Source organism: Ochotona princeps, chromosome 10, assembly GCF_030435755.1.
Source record: "Ochotona princeps isolate mOchPri1 chromosome 10, mOchPri1.hap1, whole genome shotgun sequence".
In the NCBI taxonomy this organism is placed as follows: Eukaryota; Metazoa; Chordata; class Mammalia; order Lagomorpha; family Ochotonidae; genus Ochotona; species Ochotona princeps.
This window is the reverse complement of record NC_080841.1, coordinates 61,531,000-61,546,395: the sequence shown is the minus strand read 5'-3', so window position 1 is coordinate 61,546,395 and position 15,396 is coordinate 61,531,000. Positions and strand designations below refer to the sequence as shown.

The window sequence follows — 15,396 nt, the reverse complement described above, 5'->3', positions numbered from 1 at the left end:
AACTGAGGCATGAGTTGTCTGAAATATCTGACATCTCCCCATTGCTTATACAATAAAATCCATGCTTTCCAGGGCATTCATCAGGGCCTATCCTGGTGTAGACCAGCCCTTAACTCCCCATGGCTCACCTCCAACCTGGCCATCTTCCTTCCCAGCCCCAGTCCCTCTCTTTCTTAGCTCTATTCATCCTTTCTGCATGATGCTCGTTCTGTTCCTCTCCTCACAAATGTGCACCTGTCTTGAGTGGACAGTGTTATTCCCTTGTGTACTGCAGCATTTGCCACATGAAAGTTAGATCTGGTCTTGGCCTATCGTACTAAACTATGGGTGCCCTGTAAGAACAGAAACCACAACTGGTTTTGCTTTGAAACCCTGAGATTCTGGTAGTCCCTGATGCACAGTTGATGTACAATGAATATAAAAGGTATAAACTGCTGAAATTCAAGTGACTTTCCAATAAAAGCATGGCCAACACTAGCATAGCAAGGCACAGGATAATGGATAACACACTCAAAACCCACAAAAATGACAGAACAATAGATGCACTTCGATCATCTTGTCCACTTGCAGTGCTCCTGGCTTCAGATTTCCTTAAGGGGGGCTGGAGGAGAGATGTAAGTAAGGCTGACAGTAATCAGACATTGCGTCTCAGTTTACCAGAGTGGTGAGGCTTTGTTTGTTTGTTTTATCAATGAAGCAAGTTGCTAAGGGCAGGAAGGGAATTGGGAGGTGAGAGGAGGGGGGGAAGTGGGAGGGGTCAAGGCTGTGAAGTACCTGTCATCTGCATGACGTCGACAGCTGGTTCTGGTTGTATTTTAAATGAAATCTCATCCCAGTGTAGACACTACGTCTGGAATTACGATCAACCCTGTGATCTGTCTCTTTTATATATATATACACAGGGGATTGAGGCAGTTTCCATAGAGAGACTATCACAGTTCACATACTGACAGTACAGAAGAAAGAGCCAGTCACACTCCAAAACCTGAAGAAGTTCAAGGGGATGTGCCTGGGGCAAACCTCCTGACCCTGAAGCCGTGCCAACCTGCCTGAACATTTCCACTCCAGAGTGAAATCTATTCACAGGTAAGAGTGTCACTGGGGAGTGGTTTGTATAGGAAAAATGGATTTGATCTGAGCAGTACAGGAGGTGCTGGGTACCAGACAAGTGTGTGGGATGAGAGTTGTTAGCATCCTGGGAGGCATCCATGAGAGTGAGTATTGAATTCCCGTGTAATCTTATTTTTATTTGGCATAAACTGGCCACAAAGAGAGAAGTTTCATCTTTTCCTTGCTGGTAAAGAAAGATCTGCTTTGCACAAAATGCTAGAAGAGAAGCAGAATGTGTTTGTTTCTGAACCGAGTTCAGTTGCGTGTGTGAAAGGCAGTGCTTAAGGTGCTTGGGGCAGAGCTTAGTTTAGTACCTGAGGATGGGGTGGGGATTCCAGGTAGAACAGAAACTATAGGACATTTGCCCATACTACCTGCAGGGTAGTAACTATATTTGAACTTGTTTACAGTGTGCCAGTCGTTAACCTTTCTCTCCTTTTGTTCTATGGTACACCTGGGAGACAGGTAATGTCTTTTTAGGATTGAGCAGCTGGAACAGAGAGGGTAAGTGAGTCATTCAAGGCACGTTATAGGTGAAGCAGTTTTGGAACCCAGGTCCTTTCCTGCAAAGCCCAAAGCCCTTTTCTTGCTATGCTGGACAGCGGGTGTGACGGAGAGCCAGATGGCTGCAGTGACTAATTGCCAACTGTAAAGGGAGTACATAAAGATGGATGATTGATGTTTATATTGTAATATCCACATTTTCTGAGAAATGCCTATCTAGGAAAACAGAAAGAAAAAACACTTCTGAGACCAGATTGAGTAAGATCCCACCATGATTAGGATGTTAACAGCAAGCCAGTTTTCTCCTGGCTGTTCTTAGCTCAGAATGGGATGCTCCCCGTGTGGATAGTCCTTACTAGACACTTTGGGAGTACAGAATACAAACTAGCTGCGCTCACATGTGCTGCACACAAACCTTTCCACAAATCTAAATGAAGTTTTCAAAAAGCTGATTTTGAAATGCTTAAGGGTTCCACAGGTGTTGCAACCACTGCTTCACAAAATGCTTTTCCACAGTTCCCTTTTGTAGTTAAAATTGGGTCATCCAGAGAAGAGATCACCTTCAGTGCCACACTTAACATGACAGTGGAGTTTGTACCATATGTCTCCTGGCTTTTCGATCCCACATTGTTTCCTCTCCTTGGGAGGTGCTCTGAATTCTAGGCTGAGCTGCTTTTTCATTTCTCACATTTTAGGTTTAGGTCTGTCACCGTTTTTAGAAGCATCTATAGCCCTTTACAGCACCATTAAAAGATGCTGCTACACTAAGAACTCAAAGGAATGATTCCGTTTTAGGCATTCAAACAGAAAAATACAAATGGAGAGCCTTTTCCCTGAAATACAATGGAGTGCTCAGTTTCCACAGAAAGTTGTAGGAAATCTTAAGCCTTTGTGTTGTTTCACTGGGGAGTGTGGTGAGAGAGTCCCAAGAAAGCATGGGAGTAGCTTAGGAATTAGGCTATGTGAGGAGCTAAGGGCATGTTTTCTGTGCGAAGAGTTTCATGTATCAGTGTTTCTTTTCATGTTGAAAACTCCTAAAATGAGAAAGATACCTAAATCTGCTTTCCAGTCCGCAAACACTGACTTTGATGGTGAAACATCTAGGATGGTAAAGAGTCCTTACATTTTAGATAATCTAGAACTAAGATCAGCATGATGCATCTCTGTCAGGTGCAATTCACGGCTCTGGGGTGCTGTTTTTTACTCTGTAACTTTGCATCAATGCTGAAGACAAGGAGATGCTGTCCAAAACCCCCACTGTTCTGTCCATGCTAGAGTCAAAGGCTTGCAAAAACAGACAGAAGTTTTGCTAACCCAGATGCCTGTAGAGAAGAACTCCACATAGGGCACTTGCTTCAGGGAACAATTTTTGTGTGGTTTACGCATTCTAGGCACCCCTGCCACAAATACTTCTGCCTTAATGGGAGTCATGGGATTTGAAAAGTAAGAGGGAAAGAAAGTAAATGAAAAAGTAAATTAAAAGAGATCTCCCATCCCTGGTACCTGTGGATTGTTTTTGTAATTGAGATGAGTTTAGCCGCGGGAGGCTATGTCCTGAGGCTAGCCCATCGCCCTGAAAACTTTCTGAATTTTTTTGCTGGCAAGACTGTAGAAAGGAACTGATTAGTGGGAAAGTCAGTCGGAATCTCTCTGTGAACCGAAGTAGGAGACAAAAGAGCAAAGTGACAGAAACAGGATGTCTCTCTAGATTCTCTACTGGCATTAACCTTTTCTGAATTGAATTCCTTTAGGGTTAACAAGTTATTTAAATTGTTCCTAAGCATTAAGACATCTTCAAGTTATAAGGCAGCTAAAATCTCAACCCAGAATTTATGCAGAAACAACTAGTGGATCCTTAGTACAAAATAAAATTGTTTATCTGGTGATTGAACGCAATGTTTAAAGAAACATCAAGTCCGTCTTAAGTCAAGCCACCCTGTAAAACATTCTCCAGGTCCGGTCTGTAATTTTTGGAAGCGCAGAGGAACTTGGAATCCATGCAACAGCTATTGTTCAAGTGTGGTCCACAGAGCCACACCAACAGTATTACCTGGTCCCTGAGAGAACTGCATGATGTCAGCTGTGTAGTCAACTCACTGAATCAGAAACTCCAGAGACAGGGCCCCTTACTCTGGGTTTGCTCAATCTCTTCACTGATTCTGAAGCTCCCAGAGTTAGGGAAATACTTACACACAGTTAAAGGAAAAACTCACCAGCATAGACTAGATGTATGAAAGCATACTTTAGCCAACAGCTACAACCCAGAGATCAGCACAGCCACTGAAACTGATCTGCAGAAACAAATCACTATCTTATACACTCAGGCATGCATCTGGTATGTACGCACATGCGCATGTGTAGGTATGTGTGTGAATATACAAAATGTTATGGTGCAGATCAGACGTTCTAGCAGGATCTGGAGATTACTTATGGATAAGTAGATATGAACCAGCTTCTATTAAGTATCTGTTTATATCAAGAGCTTTTACTGGTTAACATTTTAAATTTAATTTTTCACTTAGCCTTTATGAAGTTGTTGTGATCCTATTTATTGGCAAAGGAAACTGAAACTATCAGAGGTTAAGACAGTTATGCACGGTCCTCAAGCAAATAAAGATGAAGATGGAAATTGACATGGGTCTGTCTAGCTCCAAAGTTTCTGTTGTTCTGGCAGCATGACACAGTGTGCCCAAATCTGGCTAGCGCTTATATTAGCTTGCATAAATGATGGTGAATTCTTTTCCTTAAAATACTGTGAAAATATCATTCAATAAAATAAGCTACAAAGTTAAAAAAAAAAAAAACAGAACCTGGTTTATAGAAAAAAATTTTTTAAATAAGGAGCAGAAAATGCTAAAGGTTAGCAAAAAGTGGTTGACACAGGAAACTTACCAAGTAAATGCACACGTGTGTGGCTGTGTATGTAAATATGTGCTTGTATACAAATGTGTGCATAAATCAAAGCAAATACACATAAATGCTTTGTGTGTGTGCATGTGCCAAGTGTGTACATGTGTTTGTGTATTATTTAAATGTGTGTATATGGTTTATATGGTTGTGTGTGATTTATGTCCAAAGTATATGTAAATTTCTCTATTGTATGAAAGTATGCATATGTACACATCATGCGTACATGTGTGAATCATGTGTGTCTTGCATGTATAGTGTGTACCTATGCATGCTGTGTACATGTGTTATTTTGTGCTTGCTTGCAGATATATAGATGTATGTCTGCCTGAATCCCATGTGTGAAGTAATACACATATGAATCATGTATTGTGAAGCCTCTGTATATGTGTGAGATGTGTGCATGTGTGCATGGAGTGTGCAATATATGTTATGAAGTAGTACTGTGTGTAACTATACTGTGTGTAACTATATTGAGATGCATATATGAGAGGTGTATATATGTGCAGTATGTGTCTGTGTATGTATTTGTGACTATCAGCATATTTAAGACATTTTTCAGAAAAACAATTAAAAATAGGTTTATTTTGTTGAAAAGAATTTTGAAATCCATTCATAGTCTTTTCATAATGTGTGTTTTCCACAAAATTTTTTGGACACTCCTGTTTGCACAGATGTATGTGTATTCGTGCATTTCCAGGGTAAGTGAAAAAGCAGGAATCTACAGGATCCTGTTTTGGAGCAGGCTTAATTTAAGGGTCTATTCTAGTCCCACCCATCACTCACAGAATAGGGAAGTCTGGAAGGACCTTGGTTACACCCACTCATTTTTGTGGAAAATGGCCTGGTCCAGGTCATACTGAGAGTGAACTGCAGAGCTGAGCTTGGAACCAGGCTTCTGCTACGGTCTCAGCCTGGCTGTACGTTCTGCTGCCACCAGAGAAATCAAAATGATCTAGCCAGCCTCACATTATTTTTTGCCTCAGATAATCTCCTTATTGATTTGTGTATCCAATTGTTCATAGCGGTTTTTAAAAAATTAACATAAGAAAATCATTGTCCCATGTTACATGGCTAACCACACAATTCCTTTACGGAAGCCAAGTGTGTCTTAGCTAATTTTAAAAAAAAATCTCAAATCTAAGTAATTTATGGCAATGTAAACACTGGAGAACGTGCGTCCCTTATGACAGCCTGGGGCAGGTTCAATCTCATGGCACAGCTTGGGGTTGAACCTTATATGTCACACTATGAGGACACCAGCCGTACATGCTCTAAAATGGCTGGACAGTTTAATCTCACTTTTGTCCTCTCTTGCATGATCAGGGATGACAAAGAAGCGAATCAATCGCACGTCCTTATGTAAGAGCCGTGTGTGCCACAGGCCAGACAACAGGGACTAGGGTACAGGGTGACTTTGGTTCCAGAGTATGGGGGGTAAACTCTGCCCACCCCGCAATTTCCCTGAGGAATAGTGACCACAGACAACCCTTCTGATGTCCTTCAGGCACATACTTCTGTGGGCTGTTATGTCAAAGAAGCCTGGGCAAGAGGACATGTGTGGCTCAGCCTAAGTTCTTGTCTGTCCCAGGGAAAACAAGCGATGTGAAGTCTTAACTGATGCTGCTGATGGTTGCGGATCCCACAACCGTATACTATGGCTTAAAACGCAAATGCTCCAAGTTACAGGAGGGCCATTGATCCGGTTGCCTTCATTGCTAACATATTTCACATAATAAACCTTAGTTGCTTTTTATAAGACAAAGAATGGATTGAGATCACCACTCTTAAACCATGTTCCTTTAATATCTCTCAGCATCTTGTATCTTGGACAACTGCATATCTTCCCCAGCATTTGGAAATAGCAATGAACGTGCACCTAAAGAAGGTATTAAGCATCTCCCAGCGAGCAGATCCCCAACCAGGGGTGTCTCCAGAGCGACCTTGCAGTCCCAGAAAACCAACAAGTGTACAAACCTGTTTGTTGTTAAGAGACTAGGAATAACCGACCATGAAACTAACTTTAAAGATCTGCTTTAAAAGCAATCCGTGGATACCCAGTCACGATTTTTCAGCTGTAAGCCAATCAACACCGTTAATGACAAAAAGAACGTTTTCACTTAACCATCCTCATCAACCCAATCAGGTTACGAAATGCCTACCAGCATATTTGATGTTCACTTTAAGAGCCAGTACCTACCTGCATAGCTGAATTAACAAAACTTGTGCAAAAAGTCAGGAGCCTCAAACTCAGAGATCATCAAAATCATGTGAAAGTCTGTTAAAACACAAATGTTGGGCCACAGAGTTTTTCACTTACTAGTTTTGACCAAGGCCAGGTAATTATATGCATTTTTAAAGATTTATTTATTTTTATTGGAAAGTCAGATACACAGAGAGGAGGAGAGACAGAGAGGAAGATCTTCCACCTGCTGTTCACTCCCCAAGCGGTCGCAACGACCAGAGCTGAGCCAATCTAAAGCCAGAAGCCAGAGGCCTCTTTCAGGTCTCCCACATGGGTATAGAATCCCAAGGCTTTGGGCCATCCTCAGTTGCTTTCCCAGGCCACAAGCAGGGACCTGGATGGAAAGCAGAGCTGCTGGGATTAGAACTGGCGCCCATATGGAATCCCAGTGTGTTGAAGGCAAGGACTATCTGCTATGCTACAGCACAGGGCCCATTATTTGCATTTCTAACAAATTGTCAGATGGTGCTCAGGCTGCTGATCTGTGCACTATACTCTGGGAACCTTTGCAGTAGAATAACAGTGCCATATATGTGCACTTCAATGTCTTTCTGGGTTCTAGCTGCTTCTCACACCCTCTCTCCACACCTCTCTTTCTTTTGCAGGGAGAGATGCTAAGGTCAGCTTATTTCCTGCTGCTGCTGCTGCTGCTGTTCCCAGAAGGTCCACGGACAGGCCTTTCCCATAACCTCTACAAAGACAAGCCCATCTTCAGCTGCCTCAACACAGCGCTCTCTGCAAGCAAGAAGAGCCAGCTAGGAGAGGTGCCCCCGTTGAGCAAGAGGAGCTTCTTCTACCTGTCCAGCCAGGATCCATCCTCAGAAGAAGAGGAGGAGGAGGGAAAAGAAAAACAAGATAAAGTGAAAAGGACTTTCCCTGGCTCTGGGGGCAGTGGATCTGGAAATATCCGATACAAATACCTGTCCCAAGCACAGCTCAGGGGCAAAGTGTACCAAGACAAGGGCAAGGGCGACCGGCACAGCAAGCTCACTCTGTCCCTCGACGTTCCCACCAACATCATGAACATCCTCTTCAACATTGCCAAGGCCAAGAACCTGCAGGCCAAGGCAGCTGCCAATGCCCACCTAATGGCACAGATTGGGCGGAAAAAGTAGAAACAATGGCCAGGCAGGTAACAACACATCAAGGACAGAGGTTAAGGGTGGAGACTTAGGGGGGACTGAGGGAGTGCTTTCTAGCTGGTTTGAATTACTGGGGATTAAGCCAGTTTGTACAGGCTGCTTGACTGCTGAACCCCCCCGTTGTTTTCTTGTCTGCAATCCTGTTTCCCTTCTGATCTGTAAATTGCCCATAGACGTGCAGTGTTATTCAGCCTTCACAGTTGTAAGATGTTTCATGTCTCTCCCAGTATTCTGTGTCTTGCTTCTCCTTTCCCAGGGCAAGAAGCAAAGCTCTCCCATGCCTCCTCTCCAGGCTTCTCCCCACTCACCTCCTGCTTGAGAAGCGAGCCCTCAGGGCTCCTCTCCTTTGTGTGCATCAACTCCTGCCAAGCAAGAGAGAAAAGGAGATACCATTCGGATCATCTTGCCACCAAATCCCTTTCCTATCTTTTCAACCCCATTAAAACCAATGGCATGGGCCTGGCACGATAGAGTAGTGGTTAAAGTCCTCACCTTGCATGTGCCAGGATCCCATGTGGGTGCCGGTTCTAATCCCGGTGGCCCCGCTTCCCATCCAGCTCCCTGCCTGTGACCTAGGAAAGCAGTTGAGGACGGCCCAAAGCCTTGGGACCATGCATTTGCATGGGAGACCTGAAAGAGGCTTCTGGCTTCTGGCTTCAGATTGGCTCAGCTCCAGCCATTGCGGCTCACGTGGGGAGTGAACCATCGGACAGAAGATTTTCCTCTTTGTTTCTCCTCCTGAATATATCTGCCTTTCCAATAAAAATAAATAAATCTTAAAAAAAAAAAAAACAATGGCTCCCTGAACTCCTGGTTTCAGTTCCTCTTCTTTCAAATTCTGAGCTTGGAAAAGGGAAGGCTAATGAGGGCTGTTTCTGATGAGTTAATTTCCAGTCTTTCCCAGGAGGCAAGGGTTCTGGGGAGGTGTTAGAAAGAGTAAACTAGAGCCTTACTTATCAATCCCAATGGCTTGATTCGACCCGAGGATTAATATGGGATCTGTTTCAGAGTGGGAATCCGGGCTAGAAGGAAGAGGGAGCTTCAGACTATTGCCCATGGGATGAGTATTGTGGCTCAGCAGACTGTCACACCTTGGGATGCCCACATTTGGTATTGGAGCACCAATTTGGGTGCTTGCTACTCCGCTTCTGATCCAGCTTTCTACTAATGCATCCTAAAAGGCAGTAGATGATGTCCCAAGTGCTTGTGTCCCTGCCACACGTGTGGAACCCAGATGGAGTTCCAGGCCCATCACCAGCTGTTGAAAATATTTGAGGTGTGACTCACTGGATGAAAGGAATGTCTGTCTGTTTTTCTCTTTATTTCTTCTTCCCAACCTACCACTTTCAAGAAGATGAAAGCAAACAAATAAACAAATAAAACTTGAAAAAGAAAAAAAAACACTTCACTTGAAAATTCCAAACTCTTCTAAGATGTGGAAACTAATTCTTTCTATTGAACTCATAGTATCTACCCACCACCATGCTTGATTCTGTGATGCAGCCTAGCACTGGAGGCAAAGATCTTGTCCTCCACAAATCAATGTTCTAAGTGAACAGACAAAACCAAATAGGAAAAGAATCAAATACCACCCTAGATGAACAGGCAAAGGGAGAGTGATTACATAAGAAAAGCATTCACAAATGACATTTAGTATGAACAAAATCCCATTAAGAAGAGAAGTCACCAAGAATTTGGCAGTCTCCTGGCAGCAAAACCTGTAGATCTGATTCCCAGAGGAAGAATCCATAGCAAAACTTGCTTCTGCAAGGTTACAAAGTATGAAAATTAACCTGTGCATGCTAATACATTATAAAGAAATAAAATTAGTACACACATGGTAATACCCACAGCAGCAAATAACACCACACAACCAGAGATAAAGGCAAAAAACAAATGAATGACAAATTTGGAAAAATGTTTGCTACTCATGCAAAAAACAGTTTATGGGACAAACATATGAAAAGCTACTAAAATTAAGAGTAACAAAAACAAAACAAAAATAGAATATGATTAGACCAGGCACACACAGAATTAACACATACATGTACAACACAAATAATTCTTACACATATAAAACGGTGCTCAACTTCATAACTGTACCAAAATAGTTTCTAAACTAGCATATTAACAAAAGATAGTAAATTTTGACCATTTACCCCTTCAGTGAAGTTAATAACCACACCTCTCTATTGTTGGTTGGTGGAAGTAAAAACTTGCAAATTTGATATTTATCAAAATCATAAATTTTGTTTACACACCAATCTTACTTCTGACAGGCACTATGAAAATGGTTAGGACAATTAGATTCAGAGGTCTTTCTTGCTCTTCATAATTGCTCTCCTGGTTAGCAGATTCCTCTCCTTTGGACTGGTTTCTAGGCTGTGTTGCCCACTGATCTACATGTTGATTTTACTGATTGCATTTGGTACCCAGTTCTTTGTTTGCAGTTACTTGTGTCACTCCTGTGAGTTTCAGTCCCAGGTTCATGTGCTAGGCTTCCACTACAGTCTCTGTAGTCCCACTCCTGGCTCACCACTTTCTAGCCGTTGTGATTCTGCGCTGTGGCCACACCATCACCTGCATAGCCTCCTGCCAATCTTGGTTTGAACAGTGCCTGGGGTTAGGGTGACACCTGCTGTCCTAAATCACTGGGTTGTCAGAAGTGCCAGTCCACCAGAACCTGCTGGCTATTGGGTCTGAAGGCCACCTCTACCTATTTTGGGTGGAACCCACAGGATGCCAAATCAGTACTATTTTCCCTGTGAGACCAGTGCAATGTATTGAGCCAGAAGTGAGTTTTCTCCTGACTCAGCACTTGTGCAGCTCACTGTTGTTCCTTCAGCCCCATGGCATTTTCCTTAGTACACAAAATGGCACCCAATGAGGCAGTGGTGGGGCTCTGAGCCAACAAATCCACCCTGTTCCTGCACCTGCCTGCTTGTGTTTTGCCACTCTGCTTCTGCTTGTGGTTGAATCAAGCAACTCAGCAGGATGGAGAGTCTATGCCTGGGTTCATCTCCTGAGCTCCTGGTAAACTCCCCTTCCCTTCTGGCCACTGATGAAGCTCTGATCACCAAGCACTGACCTCTGCTGGAGCATCTGGTCACTGCAAGCCACACCACTTTGCTGTTTCCACTGAGGACCTTCCTCCTTAAGAAATACTTAAATTTTTAAAAGATAACAGCATTTTAGCTGTGTTAGTACAGGTAGTGAGACAGATGATTTCAAAGAGGGTGGTAAACTTTCTTAGCTGGGATCAACAAGATACTTTTTTATTAAGATTTATTTATTTTTATTAGAAACACAAATCTACAGAGAGGAAAGACAAAGACTTTCCCCCAAATGACTGCAATAATCGGAGCTGAGCCAATCCAAAGCCAGGAGCCATGAGCTTCTTTCAGGTCTCCCACACAGGTGCAGGGTTCCAAGGCTTTGGGCCATCTTCTCCTGCCCTTCCCAGCCTCAAGCAGGGAGCTGGATTGGAAAAGGAACAGCTGGGATATAACCCGGTACCCACACGGGATCTCAAAGCTTGCAGGGGAAGGATCAACCAATTGAGCCATTGTGCTGACCCCTCAACAGGATTCTGTGGCTGGTTGAAACACTGTAACATCAACTAAACAGTCAGGAAGGGAATTTCTACTATGGAAGAAACAGGAAAAACAGGAAACAATTTAATAATAACAAATGAGCATGAAAACAAATAAGGTCCACCAGAAAATAAACTAAAATTGGGAATTTGGTTTTGGGACCAATATAAGAAAACTCACTGAATGGAAATTCTCAATGTACAACCGTATCAAATTATTTGTTTTGGCTTAGAGCTCCTTGAAAAAACAAATAAAACTCAACAACAAACTCTCCAAGGAAGCTAGACAAGTAGATGAATGACATGATCTCTAAATGTTCTATCCAGCAAGATATATTAAAAAGAAATATCAACACCAAATAAAGTTGTCTGCTTTGTGATAGTACAATAGTTTTCAGTGCTGTGTCCAAATAATCAAGAAAAGCAGATGATACCCAGCATTCAATCAAATGTTTTTATGATGCTAAAAAAATGGGAGGTTCACAAATTCACAAGTATGTACAATGAAACTAGAAAATTACTTGCATATATTAAGAGTAAAGAAAATACAAAATCGAATCTAGTGGCATAGCCAGCTGTTTTAGCAACAATCACAGTTGTTGGGATGATGCTCCTACACAAGCAAGTTCAACTGCAGCCTCTGATACTGGCAACCCATCTCGGTAGCAGTTGCAGTTACTGCTGCTCCATTTCCAAACCAGATTCCTGTTAATGCACACAACAGGACAGCAGAAGATGGTTCAAGGATCTGCACCCCTGTCATCAATTGGGGAGACCTGATGGAGTTTCTGTTGCCTGGCTTCAGCCTGGCCCAGACATGGCTGTTACAGGCATTTGTAGAGTGAACTAGAGGATTGGAGATCTCTCTCTCTCTCTCTCTCTCTTTCACATACCTTTTGTAAATAATTGAGTTTCATTTACAAACCAGTTAATGCCCAAATGCAATGGTGACTTTTATTTATTTATTTGTTTGTTTGTTTACATTGGAAAGACAGACTTATAGAGAAGGAGACAGAAAGATATTCCATCTGCTGGTTCACTCCCAAAATGGCTGTGACAGCCAGAGATGAGCCAATCCAAACCCAGGAACCAGAAACCTTTTCTGGGTCTCCCATGCAGGTGCAGGGTCCCAAGGCTTTAGGCCGTCCTCTACTACTTTCTCAGGCCACAAGCAGGGAACTGGATGGGAAATGGAGCAGCCCGGATATGAACCAGTCCCCATATGGATCTCAGCACTTGAAGGGGAGGATTAGCTAATTGAGCCATTGAGCCAGGCCCTAAATCTCCCTTTCAATTAAATAAATCTTTTTTTTTTAATCTGAAAAGGATTACATGTGTCATCTGACTTGAATATTAGATACCCATGTAACTCAAGTATACAAGTATAGTAGAGGTTACCTTTTTCTTCAATTAATGGAGTTCTTTCTGTAGACAACGATGGGGCTCTCTATGTTCCACTAAGGTTTAGAGGAACCAGGCACAGCCCAATCGTTAAGAAGCTCAGCAAGCTGAGAAAGCAAAGATTAAAAACATAATCTGGGGAAGTTAACCCCAAAAATACAAGATAATATCTTTTCTTAAAATTTGGTGTTTTGTTTTGTTTTGTTTATTATTTTAAAAGAGAGACAGAGAAAGACCTACCACCTACTGGCTCATTCCAAAAATCCAGTAACAACCAGAGCTAAACCAGGCCGAAGCCAGGAACCAGGAGCTAAATCCAGGGAACAATGTAAGTACTTCAGCCTCATCTAGTGCCTTTCAGGAATGCACATTAGCAGGAAACTTTACTCAGAAGCAGAGCATGGTGCCAAACCCAGGCACCCAGATAAGCTATGTGGCCTTCCAAGTAGCATCTTGACTGCTGCACCAAACACCCACCCCAAGGGTAAGCACATTTAACCTCAGGAGGTGAAGTTCTGTCTCCTCCATTGCTAGCCTCGACCCTCCTAAGGCTGAACTCCTTCACTGCTACTGTTTCCCTCATTTACTGACAGCTGTGCCAGTCCACTTTGTTTCCTGCTCATTTTAGCTTGTCTTTGTTTTTGTTGGTTTGTGTGTACACATAGATGAACTCTCCATGACCTGGCTCACTCCCATGCCACAGACTTTACTGCTACAAATCATAAACGTTCTGACCATGATCTTCTATTGATGCAGATAATTCTTCCTGGGATTCCAATCCCAATAATCTTTTAGCTCCTCTGAGAGCAGTAATCTACATTTCCTGTTCCTCTCTTATATCCCCACCCCCGACTCCTACATCACAGCTCCCATCCCTGCCAGCCTAAATGCCATGGTCAATATTACAGCACTACCTTGCATATACCAGCAATTCCTGCTCCACTTTTGCTTTGCCATTTAGATAACTTTGACCAACTAAAACACTCTGCTATTAAGCCTTTGCATGCTACAGCTGAAATAGCTCAGTACATACGTGCATATGCTGACTGATCTCACGTTAAAATCCTCAATGGACCACTTGAGTAAATGCTTCATAATACCTGGCGGTTGCATTTCCTCATGGCATTCATAACTGTAGTATCCTAAGGCTTTATTAATTTCCCTCTCTCCTGATAACTTCTCATTTGATCTCTCCCTTCAGATCTCTTCAGTGACCTTGCTTCCTTTAAAAATTGGATGTTCGGACCCCGCTTGGTAGCCTAGTAGATCAAGTCCTCATCTTGAACAAGCCAGGATCCTACATGGGCGCCAGTTCTAATCCCTGCAGCCCCAGTTTCCATCCAGCTCCCTGCTTGTGGCCTGGGAAAGCAGTCGAGCATGGCCCAAAGCCTTGGGACCCTGCACCTGTATGGGAGACCCAGAAGAAGCTCCTGTCACCTGGCTTCAGATCGGCATGCTCCGGCCGTTGCAGTCATGTGGGGGGAGTGAATCATCAGACAGAACATCTTCCTCTGTCTTTCCTCCTCTCTGTATATCTGGCTTTGCAATAAAAGTAAATAAATCTAAAAAAAAAAAAAAAAGAATTGGATGTTCAACTCCTGGAAAGGTATCCAAATGAGATAGAATCAGCCTATGAGAGAGTTATCTGTATCTGCATGTTTACAGCAGCTCAGCTCAATTCACAATAGGTGATATGTGGACTCAACCCAAAGTCCACGAACTGATGGACACACACACACACACACACGCTGGAGTACTAGTCCACCATAAAAAAATTAATGAAATCTTATATTTTGCAGCCAAATGAATACAACTGGAAAACAGTATGCTACGTGGAATAAGACCCAAAAGGACAAATGTCATGTGTTTCACCTGATCTGTGATAACTAATACAAGGAGTACTAAAATGTGATCTCCATGAGTGAGACTGATATTTTGGAATTTGATTATTGCTTACAGCTTTTGCCTATAGTCCTGAGCCGTTTTGTTGCTGTTCTTTTGTTTTCTACTTGCTGTGAGTTTGTATTTTTACCTAATGGAGTGTTAGGCCTGTGATCGGGAAATGAAATGAAAGTATGTCCTTGTAAAAACTAGAAGAAAAATAAATAAGGAAGAAGGAGGGAACATGGACAGGAGGAAGGGTAGGGTGGGGAGTATCACTCTAACTCTGTATCATGAAATACATGAAACGTGTTCACTTCATATACATAAATAAATAACGGGATGCTTCGGAAGTGAAATTTCACAGGAATTCCACCGTCATAGACTTCCCCGAGAACATCCGTAGTCATGCACTCTACCCTTCCTTGCTATTACGTTAGACAAACTCTCCCTGATCCTATGTAAGGATAACCTTTGTGTTATGTGCTAAGTTCCTATATGCTCTCAGCCGTTTAGGGTGTAGATCCAATAACTTTTACCCTCCTGACAACGTCTTGCACATCGACATACGAACCCATTTTTCTTCTCCCATGTAAAGTCTCAAACCAACACAC

The 15,396-nt window shown here is 42.7% G+C and overlaps 1 protein-coding gene across 1 annotated transcript; it reads left to right on the top strand.

The window, feature by feature from the left end:
• The first annotated feature begins 7,142 nt into the window (after positions 1 to 7,142).
• On the top strand, positions 7,143 to 7,930 carry UCN3 (urocortin 3). Its single transcript, XM_004588486.2, has one exon. It carries the CDS (start codon positions 7,378 to 7,380, stop codon positions 7,879 to 7,881), a length of 504 nt encoding a protein of 167 aa, XP_004588543.2. The 5' UTR covers positions 7,143 to 7,377; the 3' UTR covers positions 7,882 to 7,930.
• Positions 7,931 to 15,396: the final 7,466 nt, after the last annotated feature.

Excerpts from the sequence above, each read along its gene's own strand:
- UCN3 (XM_004588486.2), top strand. The coding sequence starts at position 7,378 with ATGCTAAGGTCAGCTTATTTCCTGCTGCTGCTGCTGCTGCTGTTCCCA.